This window comes from Plasmodium relictum (genome assembly GCF_900005765.1).
Source record: "Plasmodium relictum strain SGS1 genome assembly, chromosome: 8".
NCBI lineage: Eukaryota > Apicomplexa > Aconoidasida > Haemosporida > Plasmodiidae > Plasmodium > Plasmodium relictum.
In genome coordinates, this window is record NC_041686.1 from 685,293 (window position 1) to 709,844 (window position 24,552).

General features: G+C 17.4%; 6 protein-coding genes across 6 annotated transcripts; 1 reads left to right on the plus strand and 5 right to left on the minus strand.

The window, feature by feature from the left end:
* Positions 1 to 318: 318 nt before the first annotated feature.
* Positions 319 to 8,816, minus strand: ABCI3 (ABC transporter I family member 1, putative; the record flags this gene model as incomplete). Its single annotated transcript, XM_028676255.1, has 4 exons — positions 319 to 431; positions 512 to 7,845; positions 8,019 to 8,118; positions 8,675 to 8,816. The coding sequence occupies 4 exons, from the start codon at positions 8,814 to 8,816 to the stop codon at positions 319 to 321; spliced, it is 7,689 nt and encodes a 2,562-aa protein (XP_028532763.1).
* Positions 8,817 to 9,644: 828 nt separating this feature from the next.
* PRELSG_0818500 (elongation factor 1 (EF-1), putative) lies at positions 9,645 to 10,577 on the minus strand (the record flags this gene model as incomplete). Its single annotated transcript, XM_028676257.1, has 3 exons — positions 9,645 to 9,851; positions 10,081 to 10,231; positions 10,447 to 10,577. 3 exons carry the CDS (start codon positions 10,575 to 10,577, stop codon positions 9,645 to 9,647), a joined length of 489 nt encoding a protein of 162 aa, XP_028532764.1.
* An 875-nt stretch (positions 10,578 to 11,452) lies between these two features.
* On the minus strand, positions 11,453 to 12,741 carry PRELSG_0818600 (RNA-binding protein, putative; the record flags this gene model as incomplete). The annotated part of the gene is made up of 4 exons (XM_028676258.1): positions 11,453 to 12,019; positions 12,111 to 12,265; positions 12,364 to 12,462; positions 12,621 to 12,741. The coding sequence occupies 4 exons, from the start codon at positions 12,739 to 12,741 to the stop codon at positions 11,453 to 11,455; spliced, it is 942 nt and encodes a 313-aa protein (XP_028532765.1).
* Positions 12,742 to 13,791: 1,050 nt separating this feature from the next.
* Positions 13,792 to 17,370, minus strand: PRELSG_0818700 (kinesin-8, putative; the record flags this gene model as incomplete). Its single annotated transcript, XM_028676259.1, has 1 exon — positions 13,792 to 17,370. The coding sequence occupies one exon, from the start codon at positions 17,368 to 17,370 to the stop codon at positions 13,792 to 13,794; it is 3,579 nt and encodes a 1,192-aa protein (XP_028532766.1).
* Positions 17,371 to 19,940: 2,570 nt separating this feature from the next.
* PRELSG_0818800 (ubiquitin-conjugating enzyme, putative) lies at positions 19,941 to 20,511 on the minus strand (the record flags this gene model as incomplete). Its single annotated transcript, XM_028676260.1, has 2 exons — positions 19,941 to 19,997; positions 20,086 to 20,511. 2 exons carry the CDS (start codon positions 20,509 to 20,511, stop codon positions 19,941 to 19,943), a joined length of 483 nt encoding a protein of 160 aa, XP_028532767.1.
* Positions 20,512 to 21,132: 621 nt separating this feature from the next.
* PRELSG_0818900 (endonuclease/exonuclease/phosphatase family protein, putative) lies at positions 21,133 to 23,652 on the plus strand (the record flags this gene model as incomplete). Its single annotated transcript, XM_028676261.1, has 1 exon — positions 21,133 to 23,652. The coding sequence occupies one exon, from the start codon at positions 21,133 to 21,135 to the stop codon at positions 23,650 to 23,652; it is 2,520 nt and encodes an 839-aa protein (XP_028532768.1).
* Between the last annotated feature and the right edge of the window lie 900 nt (positions 23,653 to 24,552).

The window sequence follows — 24,552 nt, forward strand, 5'->3', positions numbered from 1 at the left end:
ATGATAATTTTTTTCTTATTTTTGAATTCTATTTGTATTTTTTTTTTTTTTTTTTTCTTATTTTTTGCAAATTCACTTTTTTCATTGAAATTTTATATTTCAAAAATAATTATATTAAAAATTTTGTGCTTAAATATTTCATATTATTAGTATTAGTTTTACATAAATATGAACATGCTTTTTTTATTTCTTTTATTTTTTCTGTTGATTTTTTTTTATAAGAATTAAAAAATTGTAATTAAAATGCTTAATATGATATTAATGTTTTTTTAAAAATTATTTATTGTTAATAAAATGTCTAAACATATAGTGTTTATATCATAATAATTTTTTAAACATTAAAAGAAAAATGTCATTAGCACTAGCATTATTTATATCTATTTGTTCTACTTCCATTTCTTCATCATTAAATTTCAGTTTTTTATTAATCTCTGTAAAAGAAAGAAAAAAAAATTATATACACAAATTGCCTAATAATATATATATATATATATATTATTTCTTTAATTACCTAATATTTTAAAAAAGTTTCCGTTATTCTTTATTTTCAAAATAAATAAATAATGGTTGAATTTTAATATTTCGGAATAAATTCTGTTTACTCCTTTATATTTAAAAATAAAATTTTGAATTTTTTTAAACGTAACTCCGGATATAATAAATTTAAATAAATTAAAAATAGATATATATTTATTTTTGTTTAAATAGCAATGTAGATATGAAAACTTATCTATCATCAAATTAAAAAGTATTTTATGAAATTTAGAAATATTTAAAAAATTGATTTTTCTGTAATATTTATTTTTTTTATTTGTTTTAAAAATATAATAAAGATTTTGTATTGTCAATGAATTCTCTTTTGAATATTTTTCAAGAAATAAAATAATAGAATCCATTTGTGTAATATCATTGCAGCAATGCTTTTTTTTTTTAGCTTTTGAATTTTTATAAAAATTGTTCAAAACTTTTTGATACTTCTTAAGTGATTTTTTATATAAGGAAAAGTACACATTCATATATTCTCTTACTTTACATTCAGGTATTCTTTTTAATTTTATTTGAAATAAATAATGATTTTTGAAATTGTTTCTTATGTTTTGTATATAATTCTGATAAATAATTGCATTTTTATGAAATAAATATAAATAATCATAATATAACATATCTGTATAAATATGAGTGTAAATTGCAAAATTCTTAAAATCAAATTTAATTTTTAATATATTCTGTTTTATAAATGAATCAATAATATTTTGATTGACACTTTTTAAATTTGATGAAATAGAGCATTCTAAATAATCGTTTTTTTTACTCGAGTTGATAATTTTTTTTTTTTCTTTTAAAATACTATTATTTTTTGTTTTTTGTTTCTCCATTTTCTTTTTTTTCACATCACAATTGTTGACACTTATACTATTCTTTTTTTTTTTTTCATCCAGATCTATATACGATGGTGCATTGCCAATATCAAATGGTACATAATTTATCTTTCTGTCATATTCATTAAGTAATAATATATTTTTTAAAATTATGTTTATATAAATTTGAGAACAAAAATCAATGTTATCATTTAATTTATATAAAAAGATAAGTTTGTTGTTTTTTAATAAATTTATCATTAATTCGACTTTTTTTTTCATACCTCCACTTAGCTGATTACAAGCTAGGTGAATATTGCATTTTAAATTAACTATTAACATTAATAAATTGATAATATAATTTAACTCATTATAATTCAACTTTAACTTTTTAAATGTTAAAATTAATTTAATATGTTCATATATAGACATATATGGTATTAATATAATTTTATAATCATTTTCTTTAATTTTCTGAAATTTTTTTTCGGAATACTTTTTGTTCCTTTTGTAATTATTATTTTCCTCATTATAATTAATATAATTACTTATTTCACCGTTATTTTTACATAAAAAATATTTAAAAAAATATAATATATTTAAATCATTATTAAATATGGTAGAAAAGGTGTAAATTTTATATTTTTTTATTTTTATATTTAAATTTTCTAATATATAATTTTCATTATTAAAACAATTCTCTTCCTTTTTTTCAGTATAACTTACAAAGTTATCATGTTTTATATATCTTTCTTCCTCTAAATCATAACTTACATTAGTTTCTATTTCAGATGAATTATATTTTCTATAACTTATATTCTTATTTTTTTTTTTTAAATTCAAGAATTTCTTCATAAAATTCAAGATGTTAAAAAAAATATGTATTTTTTTTTTTTTTTTCCTATAATCTTTATTAGATAAGTAGAAATGTTTTAGGAAGAATGTATACTTTTCTTCTGATACATTTCTTTTAATTTTTTCTTGTTTTTCTTTATGTACTTTAATTCTTCTCAATTGTAATAATTTATACAATATTATTAGCAAATATATAATACAATTAATTGATAAAAAGATAAAATCCCCTTCCGTGTTGAAATATTTATTTGAATCATCACAAATATCTTGTATTTCTCCTAATTTCAACTCTAAATTATTTTTGTTAGTATTATTTAAAAATGCAAAACTATTTTTTTCACTTTTGTCAGTACCATTTAAGTAATAAAAATGACTTTTTATATTTAAACATAAGCTGCGGATATTTAATAAATGTGAAAGTAAAAAGGAGTCAAATATTCTGAACATGCATACAATAATATATGATATATATATTAATATATTATTAGAATATGCATACGATAAAATAAGTAAAACATAAATTACGATACATATTATACCACAAAATATAAAATTAAAGAACAAAAAAAGTATATAACTATTGAAATATAAAGAAGAGAACATGCATATAGATAAAAAAATATTAAATCCATACAATAAAAGAAAAAAGAAATAAGAGATATAAATAAATTGCCAGTGATCAAAAATATACATTACTATAAAAAGAAAAATTAAGTATATAAAATAATATAAAAATTCCACAAGTAATAAATGGAAATAATGAATATACTTGTGAACATGAAAATTCTCAAAAATTTTTCTATGTCCCATTTCGTTTTTTAGTCCATCAAAGAAAACACAAAAAAAAATAACTAAAGATAAAAATATATAGACGTTTATATAAAAGTCACTAAGAAAATTCTCATGATATTTTATATTAAATGGTTCATTTACAACTTCAAGTTTACTGAAGCTTTTCAAAACTTCCTTTTCGTAATTTTCTTTATCCTTTTTTATCATGAAATTGTTTTTATTGTAACATTCATTATTATCATCATTAGTGCTAATATTTTTATATGCTATATTTAAATCATCATTTAGATATTCCAATTTGCTATAATAATCATTTGTTAATTTTTTATATATATTATCACTTTGTATATGTTCATCATATGTAATAAAATGATACGGCTCATTTTCCTTATAATATAAGAATTTTTTTTCTTTTTCATAATTATCTTCATTAATTGTCTTTTGAAAATCAAATAAAATGTTAAATATAGAATTTACATAATATGCATTTGAATGAATAGATGTATAATTATAAAATAAATTTATATTCATTTCTATCTCAATGTTATTATTTATATCCCCCTCATCTTTTTTTTCTTTAATAAAGAAAACAATGGAACCTAATGATATATCATTATCATTTTCTGATTTTCTTTTTAAATAATTATTTATATCATCATATAAATTGTCTTTATTTATATAATCATCTATATAATTTATTTTTTCTTTTAAACAATATTTTTCTAAGAGAGCATTTATTGTATTATTATAATAATTAAATGAATATGTTGTGAATCTATTAAAATTATGTCCATTTTTCAATTTTATTGTATCGTTTATAGTATTATAATTTAATTTATTTTTCTTTTTAATTTGTTCTTTTAATGATAATTTTCTATAATTAAAATTCCCATACCCATTATAATTTATTATATTCATATCTTTGTATGAATTCATATCTTCATCTTTACTCATTTCTCTTTCATATATGATATAATAATTTAAAGTAGTATCTTTTATATTAATAGAGCTTATTGTGTTATGATCTAATTTAATATTTTTAATTTTCCCAAATTTTGAAACGCATTTTATTATAAAAAACCCAAATGATAAAATAAGCAAAGGCACTAAAAATTTATACCAGTAAAAACTTTTATTATATAAATCTTTTTTAATTTTTAAAAATAACATAGGTTTAATATATATATTAAAGTTGTTAATTAAATTTTTAAACAAAGAATTTCTTTCAGTTGTTTTCTGTAAATATCTATTTTTATCTATTTCCTTTACATTACCATTATTTTTTTTTTCTTCTATACCTATACTGTTTTCATTTGTTGTTTCATCTTTTTTATCTTCTAAAAATGTCCTTTCTTCATAACTATTTTTGCTATTTTTGTTATTAACTAAAATTTCACTTAAGTAATCAAAATTATCAAAGTATATTTTTCCATTTTTATATTTACTGAATAATAAGTCATTTTGTTCATTAAAATATTTTAAATTGGAATAATATATATAAAACAAAGGATCTATTTCTATTAAACACCTAATGTCTTTATCCTGAACATTTTTTAGAAGTTTTTTCTTTTCATTATATGTATATATATATAAATAAGTATAGTATATATCTATAGTTTTTATTTGATATGTTAACACATTTTTATATTTATTTAAAAAACAAAGTGATTTTTTTAAGGATTCTATTTCATTTATTTTATATGTGCAATAAATATAATTTTCGTTGAAAAATATAAAACAATTTTTATTTTCTTCTCTAATGCATTTAATAAAATTTATAATCTCTTTTTTTAACACAGTATTTTTTTTATCTTTTTCATTTGCATAATTCAATAATACATTAAATCTAGTATTATTATAATTATTATTATTAAAACTAAAATTATTAATTTTATAATTGTCATAGTTACTAGCTTTTCTAGGGGCATGAGAAATGCTAGTGAGAATATTTTTTTTATTTTCTGAATTTTGATATAGAGATAACATAACTTTGTCTTGACTTAAATAATCAATTTCCTTATTAATATCTTTATTATATTGAATATTTAAAATAAATTTGTAATCTATTAATTTTTGAAAAGAATTTTTTGATCCATTATAAATAATTTCACCATTTTTTATTACTGCTATATCATTAGCAAAATTATTAGCTTCATAAATGTCATGTGTACAGATAAAAATAATATTATTTTTTTTTATTTTATCAAAAAAATTAAACAATTTCATTTTTGTCTTTATATCTAAAGCAATAAATGGCTCATCTAATATGTAAATATCTTGTTTCACAAGAAAACAAATAAATATAGAAATTTTTTTTTTTATTTCATCTATCAGATTTCTTATTTTATCATTCAAATATCTCTCAAGATCTAGATCATTTAGAATTTTTAATGTTCTTTTTTTTTTTAAATACTTATCAACGTTTTTGTTATAATATAATAAAAAAATTTTGATCGATTCATAAAAAGTTAAATTATCATATAATATGACATTTTGACTGCAATAGCTAATTTTAAATTGATCATTTTTTTTTTTTTTTAAAATTTTATTTATAAAATTATCTTTATTATGCAAAGAAACGTTAGATATATTACTTCTATTATTATTAATATCAATGAATTTTTTTGGCCTTTTTTTTAAATTATTATTTATAAATGTTATTTTTCCACTATCTTTTGTTATCATTTTCGTTATAATATTAATTAATGTAGATTTTCCTGATCCATTTTCTCCTAGCAAAACAAATACCCTATTACTTTTTAAAGTTAACGAAACATCTTTTAAAATGTGCTTGTTACCGTAATACTTATTCACATTTTCAATTATCAAATAGGAATTGTTACCGTGCATTTCATTATTATTTCTATATAAATTATTTTCTTTTGGTTTTATAGTATTCTTTTCTATTTTTATATCCATTTTTCTTGTAAGGTTTGTTAAATGCTTTTTCATATTTTCTTCATCAGGATCACTTAATTCATACATTAATTTATCTTGTTTATTTATAATACTATTCCTTTTTTTCTTTATATTTGATATATTTAATCTTCTTTGTTTAAAAAATATTATAAATGACAAAATTATAATTAATAATATAAAGGAGCTAACAGAATACAACAAAAGATCCATCAAACTTATAAATTCAATCTTAAAAAATAATTGCATATAACTTACTTTAATGTTATTTTTAATTAATATAAAGAAAAAATCTAATGCTAAACAAAAAGACGAATGTGGTATTAACAAAACAAAGAATAAAAGAACTTTATTTACTCCTGAATGAATGATTAAACGGAATGATGAACACAGAAAAAAAAGAAGAAATGTTGCAATATAATTTATTGAGGCATTATCAGAAAATTGCATACATATAACAGTAAATAGTAAACTATTCATCAAAAAGAGGTATACATACGTAAATAAAATAAAATAATTAATTGAATGTAAATATACAAAAAAATAAATAATAAAAGTAAAGAATATATTATAGATAAATAAGATTATGCAATAAAATAAGATCCAAGAATAATAATAATAATATTTATTTATTTTGATACAACATAAGAAATTTACTATATTCATTTTCCTTTCTTTGTTTATATCAAAACAAATGTTTGCAATAAATAAACAAACGCATAAAAATATTATTACTCGGAATATATTTTTTTCAAGAGTATCAAATGCATTAATCTTTGCATTTTTCATTGGCATCTTAAACAAAAAAAATTCATTCAAAAATAATTTTTTCAACGGACTCTTTAAAATATAATTTTTGTTAGTTTTATCATTATTCATAATTCTTTCATATTTTTCTAAATTATAAGAATAATATTTGAATAGAAATGAATTAAAATAATATTCCAAAACTATAAAGAAGCTGCAGTAATACCATTCGTTAAGGAAAATATTAAATGATAAATCATCAACGGTATTAAAATTTAAAAAATTTTGCTTTAAATTTATATTGATATCATTAAAAAAAAATTTTTGACCAAAATTTAATAAAGCATAATCACCTACACTTATTTTATAAGATATATTATTTATTAAATCATTTTCAATAATATATCTCTTTTTACTAAAACTTAAATTTTTTTTGTTTAAATTATAACTTTCTGCCTTAGTTAAATATTTGTTTTCTATATCCTTTGAATTAAAATGATTATTATTATAGTATTCTTCATATTTTACTTCATTATCAGAATTGCTATTAAAAATTTTTTTTTCTCTTTCCTTATTTTTTTCAAATAGATAAGAAAAATTTAACTTACTTTTTTTTTTTAAGTCATTTTTATTTTGAATAGCTAGTAACCCACATGAGAAATTTGTTTCTATTAAATTACTTTTCACAAAATTAATAAAAAATAATCTTTTTTTTTCATCATTAAAAAATTTTTGGTAATGGTTTTCATCTTTAAAATTCATAATTTCTTTTATAAATGATTTATATAATTCATTTTTTTTAATCTCTTTTAAAGTGTCTTCATCTATTCTTATATTTAATAATTTATTATATTCTTTTTTAGAATAAACATTTTTATATAAATCATCTAAAGTGATGGACTCCTTATATTTTAAATTTTTTTTTAAAGTATTTAATATATATGCTTCTTCTGAATTTTGCTCTTTTATATTGTAATAATTATTATATTTTGTCTCCTTTATATCGTTTTTTTTTAATTCTATTGCAAATTTTACATTTTTTAAGCAATCTTCTTCATTTTTATAGATTTTAAATAAATTTAAGTCATTTTCCTCAGCAAATGACATAAAGGAATTTGTTATATCATTTTCGGGAGTAATACATATATGATTTATATATATATCATTACCTATTTGCCTTAAAAAAAAAAAAGGAAAATATATAAATATTATATTAAAATTGGATATTATAAATTGAAAGTTGACAAAATAAAACGTATATGCCTTATATTATTTAGAAATTTCAATAAATGTTTCTTTTTCTGTTTTTAAATATTCTTTTAAAAAAAAAGTTATTTTTTAAAAACTCACTTTGAACATAATTGATTACTCAAAAATAGAATATAATGGTGTATTGAATCATTTAATTTAACTTTATCAGTTTTTGAAGAATAATTTATTTCTATAGAGTCTAAAAAAAAATATATATATATATATTTAAAACATCATAATTTAAAAAAAGAAAGTTTTAATATATCTCTATTCTTAATTGATATATAAAATTTTATTATCATTAAAATTATCCTATTTGTTATTAATAGAATTTTTTAAAATTTCATTTATTTTTATTAATTTTTTTTTCGATACATAAATAAAAGATAAATAAATAAAATTCTATAAAACACAATTAGAAATACAAAATATATATATTAAAAATAATTTTTTTTTTTTTTTTTTTTTTTTTTTTGCATTAAAAATATGAAAACTTCATTTTAATTACCCTTCACATAGTAGGATAAAAATAAATAAAATAAAATTAAAAAAAAAAAAAAAGGAAAAATTTCGAAACAGATGTTAAAATTTTTCTTTTAATTTAGTCCAAAAAATTTTTTTTGTGAAATTTTTATAAATACACAAAAAATGTAGACATATAAATATACATATATATATATATATATCAGAAATGTAATAAGAATAAAATTGTAATAAATACTTATATATTGTAATTTTATTATTTTTAAGTTTACATTTATCACTTATTTTCCTTAGAAATATATGAAATGCTATTAAAAGGAATGGTACTAATAAAAAGAAAAAATAAAGAATGAAATTTTTTCTTTTTTCATAAAATATTTTCTTTATTAATCCATGTAACTTGCGGACTTTCATCCTAATACTTTGAATTTATGTTATTTTTAACAAAAAAAAAAAAAAAGAGACTAATTATGTATTGTATAATATATGTTTTACAAAAAAATTATAGAAATAAAGTAAAAAGATAGAAAAAAAAAAAAATTATATTAAAAATAAATAATTAAGAATAATTAAATTTTAAGCAATTCTATTTTGCAAATTAAAAAATAAAAATAGTAATGTAGAAAATTGTATATAGAAGAAATTTAAAAAAAATATATATTAAATAATTAACATATTAAAAAAAAAATATAATAATAAAAATTTCTCATAAAATTAAAGAATATAGAATCTTTAAAAATATGATAATTTACAATAAAATTTTCAAGAAACATAAAAAAATATGTATACTATTTACAAAATCTTTTTATTTTTCTATATATTTTATTTTTTAAATAAACTTTAAAAATTTGAAATTTTACTTTTCACTAAAAGGAGTAGAATGAACAGAAAAAAAAAGGATCAGCAATAATTCATTTGCACTTCTTTTTTTAAATGATTTTTCAACAATATTTTTGTTTCATAATATAATAATGTTTCTAGATAAATTTTAAATTTATTAGATGTTTTTTTTTCTTATATATAAAAATGTAGTGAATTTCTTAAAACTTAAAATTTGCATTTAGTGAATTATATTTTCAGTTTTTCTTTTATAAAAAATAGAAAAAATTATATTTTTGTTAAGAGTTTATTAATTTCTTATTAAAAATTGATACATTATATATATAAGTTACCACATTTTTTTTTTTTACAAAATAAAATATATTACACATAATTTTAATTTTTCCATAAAAACATAATAAATTATAATTTATTAAAAGAAATTATTTCAGCAGATTGAACTAATCCTTCAATTTCTTCTTCTTCCTCATCAAATTCATCTTCATTTTCTGTTTGTTTTGCTTCTAACTCTTTTTTTTTTTTGCATTGATCTTCATCCAATCCTAAGTTTTCTATCAATTCTATTATTTCATCAGTGTTAACTAAGTCATCAACTATTACACAGCTGACCTATTCAAATAAAAACAAAATAAAAATATAAAACAGTTGTTACATTAAGATAAAAGTATAATTAAAGAAAAATTGAATAAATTATATAAATAATATAAATATTTTAAGGATATAATAATAAACAAGTAAATAAAATTAAAAATATAAAAAAAAGTACAAAATAAAGGAAATAAAAAATTTAATTAAAATATAATAAAGAGAATAATAAAAATAAAAAATATATTAATACCTGTAACTTAAAAAGCCCAAAAGCAAAAGGAATCTTTTTATGTGCTTCTCCCCAAGTTAAACCTTCTATATTAATTTCTTTAACAAGTTTTAATACATCATCTAAATTAGTATTTTCACCATATGGTTTTATCTCAATGATCAAAGAAGATCTATTATAATTATAAAAAAAAAAAATAAAATAATATAAAAATTATGTTTATAATAATAAAAATTTAAGTAATTTCAATAAATGTCTTTTAAATATTTTTTAAATTAAAATATCTTTTAATGGTTTAAATTATGAATTTTAAAAGAGTATTTTTATGTGCCTTTTTTAATTTTATACATAAATTTTTTATTTATTTTTTTTTTTTTTCTGATTTACTTATTAATTACTTCTTTCTTATTCGATTTTTTATTTAGATTAATTTTATCATTTTTGTTTTTGCTTCCTTCATCATTATGCAAAATATAGTAACTTAAAGGTGTATATAATTCATCATATAAATTCGCCATTTTTTTACTTTTTTATAAACTTGTAATAAAAAATATCCTTTTATTTTATTTTAAAAAGGGTTCTAAGTTTATTACATTCATTAAATTATAAATATAATTTAAAACTTACAATAGCAAATTAAACAGTGATAAAACAAAAATATAAATTAATGAAAAAAAAAAAATATAAAACATTTTGTGGCAATGTTATGTATTTATTTTGTTTTATTTTTTTTTTTTTTTTTTTTGAACATGCTCTTAATTTTATGTTTACGTATACGTATAAATTGGAATACAAACATTTTTGTATTATCTATTCATTAATTTTCTTTTTTTTTCTAATGTATATATATATATATTTTTTTTTTTGTTTCATATCCTTATAAAAATTTTAATTTTTCTTAATTATAATATTGATGACAAATTTTGTGAAAAAAAAAAGGAAAATAAAAAAACATAACAAAACAAAATAATGAATAATAAAATAGTAAACAAAAAAAAAAAAAAAAAGAGATTAAAAAATAATTAAAAATAACTTTAATTATTAATAAAAAAAAAGGTTCTAGCAAATTTTGATAAACTACGGTTTTACTTGTATTTTTTACCTTTTTTAATTTTAAAAATAAAATAAAACTATATTATATTTTTTTGAAAAATAACAAATTCATGATTGGTATTTCTAATGAGTATTCTTAAAGTATACTTTAAATATATATTTTTTGTAAAATTTTACTTTTAATTTACGATTTCAGAGTTTTTCTAATTTGGATATCATATTTTTTCATTATTTAGTTGATAAAATTATTATTCGTACTAAACATTCTCAAATTTCCAATTAAGACAAAAAATAACAAAAAATTATATATGCTTTGAAAATAGAAAATATTTCTACAATATTATTTATATTTTTTAATATTTTTTGTTCTTTCTTTACTTTTGTATTCATCTCTATCTTTAACTCTTTTTTTACTTATATTTCTACTTATATTACTTTCTTTTTTTTCACTTTTTTCTTTATACTTATTTTTATTAAATTCCTTTTTTAAATAATAATTTTTATATTCATCCCTGTATTCATGATTTTTTTTGTGTTCTTTACTTTTGTCTTTTTCATTATATTTTTTAGAGTTTTTTGTATCATATTTTTTACTTTTTTTTTGTTGGTTTTTATTGGGAGACTTTTCTGTTTTATATTCATAACTCCTATTTTTAATAGTATCAAAATAATCAGTTTCTTCTTTTTTTATATTTTCATTTTTTATATTACCATGTTTATTTTTTAAAGATTTCTCAAAATTTAATGCCCATAACTCATCTTCATCTAATAATTTTTTTCTCTTTTCTTCGTTATATTTTTTATCTATTTTTTCAAAAGCTTTTGATAAACTTATTTCACTTTCAATTACGTTGTATACTCCTATTCCTTTTCCTTCAGCACCCGTTGGTTTATATTCATTTTCATTCTGAAAGAAAGTGTAAAAAAAAAATAAAATAAAATAAAAAATAAAAAATAATAACAGTATATAATATCATTAAAATAAAAATAAAAATTACATCATTTCTAGAATATTTATTAGGTAATTTATAGTTTAATATATGATCAACTACTAACTGTCTATCTAAAAGTTTGTATCCATTAAAATTATCTACAGCTAATATTGTACTTCTCTGATCAGCATATGCTAAAAAACAATATCCTTTTGATTTACCTAAAAAACAAAAAATAAAATAAATAACAATAGAAATAATAATATATGTTACATGCGAAATTTAAATTAAAATAATTTCCAGTTATTCTGTTAATTACCTGTTTCTTCATCACGTACTAGATTAATATCGATGGGTTCTCCAAACTGTGAAAACACTATTATAATATCTCCTTCTGTTAATCTATTATCTAAATTACCTATTTCATTAGAAAAAAATTCCAATTTTTTTAAAAAGAAAAAATTATGTACAAAAATTTTCATATAATATATTTAATTAAATTTCACTTATTTAGCCGTTATTATACTAATCCAATTTTTTTATATAATTTTAATACTTTTTATAAAATATTAATACCTATATAAATATAGCTAGAATCTTTATACTGATCATGCCACGAACTATCATTCTGTCCAATATTTTTTAATTCTCCTTCATTTAATTTTTCAATACTTTTTATTTTATCAAATATACCCATATTAAATTTAATAAATTTTTGTTTCAAAAAATTATATTTTTTTTTTTTTTTTTGACATATATATATTTTTTATAAATAATTTCTTATATTTTCATTTATATAGAGTATTATTAAAAATTTTTTAATAATTACAAAATAAAATGTTAAATGGAATAAATATTTTATATTTATTTAAAGTAATATTTCCAGAAAAATTATATTTTTCATTTTTATAAATAAAAAATTTTCAAATGGGAATCTCTAAGAAAATTAGAATTATCTACTTTTTGAAAAAAAATAGTAAATACCCTCAAAAATTCAAAAAAAAAAAGAAAAATAATAATTAAAAAAAGTATCAATAAAATTTTAATAATTATAAAAAAACATGAATATAATATGTGTAAATTAATTCCTTATATAAATATATAAAAAAAAAAATTTTAAATATCTATAAAATTATAAAATATAATTTCAAAACAAAATATATATATATTATTATAGTTTTTTATAATAAAGAAGGTAATTTTTTTTTAATTTAAAAATGTTTATAAGTAGAAAAAAAATCTTAAAACATTAAATTTATTGAATCATTGTAATCAATATGTATTTTTTTTTTTTTATTTTGTTCATAAGTAATATATATTTTTTTAATGAACAAAAATGTTATGAAAATAAAATATATATATAAGATGTGTAGAAAATTAATTTTAAACTTTAAAAAGCATGTACTAGGATTTCATATGTATATGTATGTAATAAAATATTTTAAAATTTAAAAGAAAATTTTAAATAATTTTTTTTTTTTTTTGCAAATGGAATCATGCAAAAACTAATAAATTCAAATCTAAGTTTTTTTAATAAAGCGCAAACTTATATTTTAAGGATTAAACCATCATAAAAAAAAAAAAAAAAAAATGAAGTAATTTATATAAATTACTTTTATATTTGTATTTCTAAAAAACAAATAAGACCTAACAGTTATATATGTATATATATATTTATATATATCTTTTCTTTCACCCATTAATAACATCTGGGAAGTACAAATTTACATATTTAAAAGAATTATTTTTACATTTTATTTTTAATTTTTTTTTTTTTAATTATTAAAGTACTATCCTCATTATGTTCATGTTTTAAATTATCTTCAAATAAATCCATTTTCCTCTTATTTTCTTTTAGTTTGTCACTATTAATAATTAACTGTTTACTATCTTTTTTTTTCATAAGATTAACAACACTATTATTTGTTACTGTATAAGTAATTTTGTTACATAAACTTGCATTATCATTCTCTATTTCATTTCTATCTAATACACAGATATCATGAAGTTCTTCTTTACATTCATTTATATTGTGTTCATCTAATGTATTTATTTTAAATATATTACCTTTATTTATATTTTCATTTATTATATTGTGACTATTTGCATTTCCATTACTAGTAATTTCATTAGTAATGTTTTCATTATTTATAATTTGATTATTAATGCTTTCATTATTTATAAATTCATCTATTAAATTTTTTTTATTTATGTTTTCATTTAAAATAAGCCTCTTTGCATTTAAAGTACTTTTTATCAATAATTCATTACCATTATTTTTCGCTTCAGATGAAAGTGGATTATTTTCTATTTGTTTATTAATTGTGTTAAATAAAATAGAATTTTGCATATCAGTTAGGTTATTATGAATGTCTTCAAATTGTTCTTTTTTTTCATCATTTATCAATTTAATTTTAATATTTTCATTAATATTATTTATTATATTCTTATTATCATCGTTAATTAACTTTATATAATTTCTTTCATCAATAATATTTATATTGGAATCTTTTATACAATTCATATTATTCCTTCTACTTTCACATATATTTAAATTTTTTTTCATATACACTTCGCTTTTAATTTCTTTATTTTCAATTGCAATATTTACATTTTTTAAATTATCATCGCAATTACTTTCATTATGTATTTTATTATAATTATTTATTATGTTTCCATTATTACTTATCCTATGACTATTTCGAGCATTACTTTTAACGTCTTTTATATTATTGTTTAAAAGTGGGCTTATATTTTTAGTACTTTGATTTGATTCAATATTTATTTTATCATCATCAGATATAATTTTTATTTTATTTTTCGTGTAATCACCGTTGCTTCCAAATAAGTTTTCGTTTACTTTAATATCATTATTTTTTAAGAGTTTATCATCTAATAGAACTTTTTTTTCTTCTTCTAACTCATTTAAAATATTAAAATTATTATGTATAAAGTAATCTAAATTTTTATTAATAAATGGATCAAAAATATTAATAAATTTTTTATCATCATTATCATTTGTATTAACTATTTTTTTTTTTGATTCTTCTAATTTAATTTTTATAAGTTGCTCATATATAGAAATTTCTTGTTTTAATTCTAATGTGTATAAATTATCAGAACAATTTTCTTTTCGTTGATAGCATGAGAGTGCATTTTTATATAATTGAAATAAGATTTTTAATTCAGAATAAAAATCTTTTAAATTATTATATTTGCTCAATAATAAATCATATTCCTTTTGTAACATATCATTTTTTTTTAATATTTTTTCTATATCGCTTTCTTTATTATCGTTTGTCTGCACAGTTGCACATAATTTTATATTTCTTGCTCGAAATGCATATTTAAGAGTATTATTAGATTCTTGAAAGGATTTTCTAGAAGGATTTATATTAGCTATCATAACTACTAGGCAGTTTCCTTCCAAAGAATTTTTTAATAAATGAGTTAATTTACTATCTCTATATTTTACTCTTACTTTTGAAACATTTCTATTTGATGCAAGAGAATTAATGCAATTAGCTAATGCTAATAAAGATTGATTAATATATGAGCCTTCCTTAAACCGCTCTCCTTTATTAGAAGTAGCACTAGCTCTCTCAGATCCAGCCAAATCAACAAAGCATAATTTTGCCTTATAATTTACTACATTCATATTGCTATCTAATATTTCATTAAATACATATATTTGTAAAATTGCATGAGATCTACTTGATACTTTATTTGCTCTAGTAGGAGACATTTTCCTATTTTTAACTCCTTCAATTATTAATAACATTGCTTGCTCATAACTCTTAACTTCAACTTCACATAAATTGCTTACTTTTACTTCAGCAATATCTTCTTGCACTTCTAGAGTCTTATTTTTTTCTTTTCCTAATAAATCTCTAATAGTTTCATTATATACTTCTAGAAAACTCATAACTATTTTTATATTTCTGCACTTTTCTTCTTTTATAATAGTAAATAATTCTAAAAGGGATAATTGAACTATTCCATTTTGATTTTTATCATCAAGCATAGTATAAGTTTTTCCTGACCCTGTAGCTCCATAAGCAAAAACAGTACAATTAATACCTTTAAAAACATGAGGTATTAAAGGTTTAGCTGTATGAAAAAAAACTTCTTCTTGAGTTGCGTTTACATCAAATACTACGTCAAATACATATGTTGCTTGCTTTTTTTTTTGAGACAATAAATAACATTCTTTTTCGTTTTCTTTTTCAATAAGTACATAATTTTTGTTAAAAATGGAAACAATATTTTCTTCTGAGTCAGCTATTGGCTTTATTCGAACTGCTACTTTCACATTAGAATACGCATTTAACGTATTTATTAAATTATTGCTATTATTTTCTCCCTTTCTTGTGTTGCTGTTGTTATTATTATTATTATTATTATTATTATTATTATTATTATTATTATTATTACTATTACTATTACTATTATTACTATTACTATTATTACTAATATCACAGTTAGTTATATTTTTTATATTTATTTGAGGTATATATATACTGTCATATATGTTCTTAGATGTTATAGGATACTCATTTATATTTTCTAAGAAATTTTTATTATTGTTATTTCTTACTGATAATCTATTTTTATTTACTTCTTCCATATTAAAAATTTTATTTTTTAATTCATCATTTATTTTACGTATTTTATTTAGTGCCTCATATTGCACATTCTTTTTATCATCGATATTATTTATTAATACATTATTAATAATACTTTTATTTGCATGAATATTTTTGTTAATTTCATTTAAATTTAAAAATTTTTTTAAAGAGCAATCATTATAATTTATTATATTATTTACATTATTCTTTGCACTGTATTTTTTTTTTATTTCTTTTTCGCCGTTAAAAATTAAATTAGAATTACCTTCATTTAAAAAATTTTCATTTAAAAGTACATCATTCCGATTTTTTTTTATATGATCATTTGATAAATTTTTTGAATTTTTTTTTGCATCATATTCTTTATTTAAATATAATGTTTTATTATTTTGAGTCTCGTTTTTGGTACCGTGTGGAATATTCGAAATAGTTATTTTTTTATTAATAGTACTTAAATGTTTGGTATCATTACTTGCTTTTTTTTTTTTTAAAATTGTTTTACTTTCTTTATTACGTAAGTTATTTTTTTCATCTTTTATATCACTTTGTGCATTTAAAAAAATATTAGTTTTTTTAATATTATTTATTGTATTTTTATTAAGATTTGTAAATTTTTTTTTATATATATATAGATCATTTAAATTTTTATTCTCTTCATTTTTATTCCACTTAATTCTATTTGAAATTCTTCTATACATTTTTTTACTTTTTATTTTTATTAATTCTTGATGTATTTTTTTTTTTTTTTTTTTCTTTATGTTGTTTACATGCATACTCTATTAATTAGAATACTTAAAATGGAGAAAATAAAAAAAAAAAGACGATTGTTTAATTTTTATTACATAAAAAAAAGTGTAAAAAAAAAGAAAGGAAAAGTAGAAACTAAAAAATTTGTCTTTTAGAAAATTTACAAAAAAAAAAAAAAAAAATAAAATAAAATAAAAAAAAAGAAAGAAAAAGAAAGAAAAAGAAAGAAAAAGAAAGAAAAAAAAAAAAAAACAATACTGAATAAAAATTATAGGCACTATTTTCCTTTTTTTTGTATATACCTACATATTTTTTAATATTCTCATAATTAGATTTATGCAAAGGTATACAAATTTATCTATTACCATTCTTTATATTAATATGATGAAAAAAAACATAATATAAAATAAAATAAAAATAAATATACAACTAAATAGCATTCATTTATGATGTGATAGGAATTACATATTTAAAAATACTCATCCAAGAAAATAATGAATTATATAAAAAAAACTTCATAATTAATATCAAAAAATTAAGCGTCTAATATATTCTATAAAAATATTTATATGAAATTATATAAAAAAAATTATAAATTAAATTATATCTTTTGCCTTTTGATAATTTTTTTTTAACTTTAGCTTTATAGAGAATTAAAAGTAACGAATCAAAATTATGTCTGATTATTGTTAATATTTGTATAAATATCCAGAAATTTTTTTTTTTTTTTTTGTTATATACAAATAATTAAAAAAAAAATTTATTATATAAAAATTTTTGATGATTTTAGTTTTTTAATATTTCCCTAGAATACTTTGTATTATAATTTCTAACTCATGATTCTATATATATATCCACCATTGTAATATTATTTCTTGACTTTTATTTTTTTGTTTCTATTTTTTTAAATATAAATAACTTCATCATTTTTAAAAAAATGTTTAAAAAAAATATCTAATTTTTTTTTTAATGAATATTTATATAATTAAAAAAAACTTTACTAAAAAAGTACAAAAATATTTTTATTATCAACACATTTGTATTAGCACAAAATATAATAATAATAATAATAATAATAAATTAAAAGATTAAAAAATTTAATAAAATAAAAAATATTACCCATTTAATAGAAATATATCTATACTAAAAAAAAAAAAAATTTTTTTTGATAATTTTAATTTTTTATTTTATTTTAATTTGTATATATTTTGTGTGTGTATGTGTGTGTATATATATTTCTTTTTTTTTTTTTTTTTTAAGAAAATTTTATTTATTTTTATGGAAGAACACATTTTTGAAGAATATTTAAGTATATACTTTTCCTTTTTATATTATTTTTTTCTTTTTCTTATATAACATTTTAGTTAATAAGTCATAGTATATACTTAATTATTTTAATGATATGTAAAAAAAAGTATATATATATAATTATATCATAATTTTTTTCATCTCTGAAAGTATTATTAATAGTATAAAATTAGACAAATACCCATTTTATCATTCTTTATATTATATGTATGTAATACTTTAATTTTCATACTTTAAAAGTAATTAATATTTCTGCAAATTTTGGAAAAAGTATTCCATTGAATTCATTTGATTACTTGAATAAATTAATATAACAGTATAATTCAAAGAAAAGAAAAAAAAAAAGTATATCAATTTGTCTCCTTTTATGAAAATCCTATTTATTTTGTATTATTTTTTTGTATTTTTTATGAATAAATTTCTCTCTTTATAAAAAAAATAAAATTTTAATATAGAAAATTAAATATAATTAGAACATAAATGAGGATAGTAAAAGAATTCGTTGATAATTATTAACACATATATTTATATGTATGTATGAAAGTTATATTTCACTTGACTTTAAAATACTTATAAAAAATAGGAATATTTATTAAGTAAAAATAATAAAATAAAAACTATTAAAATTAACACAGTACATTTCCATTAATAGTATTTTATCATATTCTTCAAAGAATATATGATTCAATTAAAGTTATAAAATGCCTTATTAGTTTCAGTTTTCTAAATTTGTATTTAATTAGGAAATTTATATATTTTTCTTCTGAAACATATTCACATAAACTCTTTTCTTCATTTCCAAACAAAAATTATATTAAATGGTAAGAGATATTAATTAAAAATATTTTAAAAATTCTTTAATGAGAATGATTAAAAATTTCATTTATATTCATTTCATTTTTTTTTTTTTAATTATTTTCTCTTGTATCATTTTTTAATACATACTTCATTAAAATTCCAGGATATATCACAAATAATTTACAACTATATATAAAAAAAAAACATGAACAAAAACAAAAAAAGAAAAGTGAAAAATTATAAATAATAGTTATTCTTTTTCTATGATTTACAAAAAAAAAAAAAAAATATATTCAAACTTTGAACTTCATAAGATTATATAACTATATATAATTCTAAGATTTTTTGAGTATTTTATTCATGAAAAATAACCTAAAGAAAAAATAATCATTTAAATCCAAATCCCATTAATTTTTCAATTTAAATTATTAATATTAAATTTTGGTATCTCCCAACTGTCTTCAACGCACATCTAAAAAAGGTGAGAAAAAAAAAAAAATTTATAAAATGTATTATTTCATAAGAATACATATTTATATATATCTATTTTTTTAACGTACTAATACTCTTTTATTATATAGAGTTTTATTATTAATAAAGATTCTAGCCGCTTCTGGATTAGCAGGAGAAGAAGTATTAGGATCATTAAGTAATGATTGAATAGAAGTTAACAGAGAGGTAATATCATAAATTGGACTCCACTGGTTTTGTAAAATATCTAAACAAATGTTTCCATCTGTATATATATTTGGGTGAAATATCTTTGATAAGAATTTTAATTTCGGTGGACATATTGGATACTCTTCCGAAAAATTAATAATTAGATGAAAAATTCCACATTCCCATATGGTATCTTCTGGGCCTCTTATGATTGCATGACAACACATTATATTATCAGCAAAAGGAGATGCTTCAAAAGTTTTATTTTCTTCTCTATTTATTTTATTCAAATCTTGAATTATTCTTCTTCTTGCAAATGTTGACATTTTGGTATCTTACTAATTTCATTTAATTTTGTTTCATTTCATCAAACCTGATTATATTTATATTTTAATATTAATTTTTACTTTATTAAATTTTATCTTATATTTTAATTCTTGTTTTATTTTATTTTTATTCTCTTTCAATTTTACTATAATTTTAATTTTAATATTTTTTTTTTATTTTTTTTATTATTTTTTTTATTATTTTTTTTATTATTTTTTTTATTATCTTTTTATTTCATTTAAAATTTTATATTTCTTGTAGATTTTTTATTTTTATTAAACTATTTTTTTATTTTCTTAATATAATATTAATTTATTTAAATATTACATAAAAATATCAGATTGTTTCAAATCTCTATACATATAACTAAAATTATTTTTTTTTTTTTTTAAAAAAAGTTATATAAAAGAAAAAAAAAAAAAAGTTGAATTTTATAATAACTATGAAATAATATATTATCTATTTATAAAATAAGAAATAATTAAAGTCCGTGTATATATAAATAATTATATATTTATTAATAAAATTAAGAAAAACTAATAAATAAATAAATAAATAAATAAGCACTTATATAATGTAGTGAATGAAAAAATGATAAAAGTATATTTAATAATTTATACATGACATGGATAAATTTGATTTCAAGTTTTATCATAGTTCTCTTTTTGTTAGAAAAAAAAAAAAGTATGCTATGTTTATCATTTAAGCATAAAATTGTAAGATATATATTAGAAGCAAGATTAAATAAACAACAAAAAGAGCAAAACCGATATATGAAAAATAAATTTCTTTTTAGAAAGAGACTCATTTTTATGTTATCAAAGAAATATTATAACTTAATTAGTAAATCAAATCAATCTTCAGTATCTATTGAAATAAATAAAAATAAAAACTTTAACTTTTCGAAAAAATTATTTGAAAAATATTTAATTCCAGTTAATTATTTTCCGCTTTATTTAAAAAATTGTATTTTCTCTTATTGTAATAAAAAAGACATAGAAATTGTTAAAATGAGTAATATAAATGAATCTAAATGTAAAATATCAATAGAAGAAATAACTGCAAAAAGTCAACAAACGGAATATGATGAAAATATTTCAAATGAAAATAACAATATATCAAATGATACCCTTAATAATATAAAAGAAACTAATTCAAATAATGAAAGCAACAATGTAAAATGCAAAAAAGATGCGTTAAATGAAGATAAAAGAGACATTACAAAAAAACGGACAAATAACTTCTTAGACCATTTAATTGAATCAAAAGATATTAGCATTAATTCATCAAATAAAAAGCTTTTAATTAATGACGCTGATATATGTAAGAATGACACAAGCACAACAAATAAAAAATTAAATGATGATAAAAATTATAAAATTCATAATATACAAGAACTGGAAAATATGAGGAAGAGCTCAAATTTCTTTAAATTAAATAGTACAGAAAATGACGAATTTAATATAGAATTATATTTTGATCATAAAGAATTAAAGTTTTTAAGAAAAAAAGAGGAAAATTTAAAATCGTTAATAAATAGATTAATTTTAAATCTAAAAAAATTAGAAAAAAAAAAAAAACAATTAAATAAAAAGAAAAATAAAAGTAAAGAACAGGCAGAGGATTTAACAAATAAAACTGTATGTTCTATTCAATTTTATGACAATGAAAATAATTTAATTGATGAAAATATTATATTGAAGGATATTGTAGATAAATTAAATTATGTAATTATAAATAATTTAAAAATATCTATATTCAAAGATCTATATGACTTAAAACAAATATATGTATCAATGGATGTTTATAATAATCATCCTATTATTCCTGTTAATTTACCACTGAATGAAATTAATAATTACATCTATTACTGGATAGATGCAAAAAATAAAAATGTTGTAAAATCATATGAATTATTTTATGTGCCTAATAAAGATGATATATCCAAAAAAATTCAACTAGTTATATATGATAAAAAAAATCCTTTTTTTTTTTACGTAACTGGACAAATACAAGTTAATCAAAATGAATTTGAAAAAGAACTAATAATAAAAGAAAAAAGATATATAAATTTTAAAAAATTATATGATGATAATAAAAACATAATTCGTATTATGTCATATAATATACTTGCCCCTATATATACAAATACAAAATATGCAATGGAATATATGTTTAAAAATATTGATTCTTGTTATTTAAAAACCAATTATAGATCGCATTTATTAATATATGATATAAATTATGATTTTGATATAATAAGTTTACAAGAAGTGAGTGAATATCTGCATTCTAACTTATTTTCTGTTTATTTATATGAAAATTTTTATTCATGCTATAAACCGAAAAATAATTACGGTAATGACGGTTGCTCCTTATTTGTGAATAAAAAAAAATTTTCGCTTATTGAATATAGAAATTATGAATTTAACGAAGTTATTAAAAAGAAAGAATTGAAAGATGTATATGATGTATTTATGAGTTTATCAGAAAACCTTGAAGAAATCATTAATGGAATTAAAACTGTTTTTCAAATAGGAATATATTTACATAGAAATACACAATGTATTTTTATCATTGCGAATACTCATTTTTATTTTCATAGTTTAGCAGATCATATCAGGGCAATGCAATCATATTCTATATTGTATATTTTACATAAACTAAAAAATGAATGTGAAGAGAAATATTCGAAAAATGTTTATATTATTTTAAATGGAGATTTTAATACAACTTTTGATTCTGATGTTTTTCATTTTTTTGAGGGTAAAGACATTACTTCCAATTCAGAAATCTGGAAAAATGCAAAATTGTTTAAAAAAGAGTTTGATGATTTAAATAAGTATCCAAAATTATTTGATATAAAAAATGCCGATACTTCTCAAGATATTACTGGCCCTTATTTGAGCAGAAAGAAATTTTTAAGCTTACGTTCTGCTTATAAAAAAGAGGATATTCCTTATACTAATTGGAATAATAATTTTATAGAAGTATTAGATCATATTTTTTTATCACCGGATATTAAAGTGAGAAAAATATTAAAAGGTATTGATCAAAACGATTTCTCAAAATATAAAGGATTAGTTTCTCCGATACATCCAAGTGATCACTTGCCAGTAGCTGCTGAAATAGAAATATAATGAATTAAATATTAAATTTTTATTTAATTTAAATATAATTTAAAAAAAAAAAAAGTATAGTATATATACATATATTTATATAACATTTTTTCTAATAGCATTTTACCATAGTATTAAATTAAAAAAGTTAAATTTTCACACGAGTATTGTAGGAATATTATTATTTTTAAATGAGATATTTTATGTTTCAAAGTATTTAAAATCTATAATATAAAGACATACGTTGTTTTTTTTTTTTTTTTTTTTATTATTCTTATATATTTTTATCATTATTCATTTTTATCTTTAATATGTTATATTTTTTATAAATTTTTATTGCATAAATTTTGTAATTCTCATAAGATAAATTAAAAAAAAAATTAAGCTTTATTTGTGAAAAAGTATATTAAAAGTCTTTTTTTTTTTAATACTTATATTTTCTTGTTAATATTTTATGTTTTTTTCGGTATGTGCTTTAGCCATATTTGTATTATTCTTATATATAATATCTTATTTATGTCATATTTCTATATAATTTTTAATTATATTATCCTTCAAATAAAATTTATATATGTAATATATTTTATTGTTTAAAACATATATTAATCCCCCTTTTACAAAATATTATATGTATATGTATATATATATATACATGTTCAATGAACTTTTTTATTATATTTTTTATTAACTATTACATAATATTATAATTTTTCTTATAAATGTGAGCAAGGTTATTTTTCTTTATATAAAAGTACTAATATCTTAAAATAACCTCTATGTTAAAATTTAAATTATTTTTTTAAATAATAATGATTTTAAAAAATTGGAAAAAATATATATATACGTAAAATATTTCTATGAGCGTATTTTAAAAAAAAAAATTGTTAAACTTTATCCATATATAAATGAACTTTACACTTT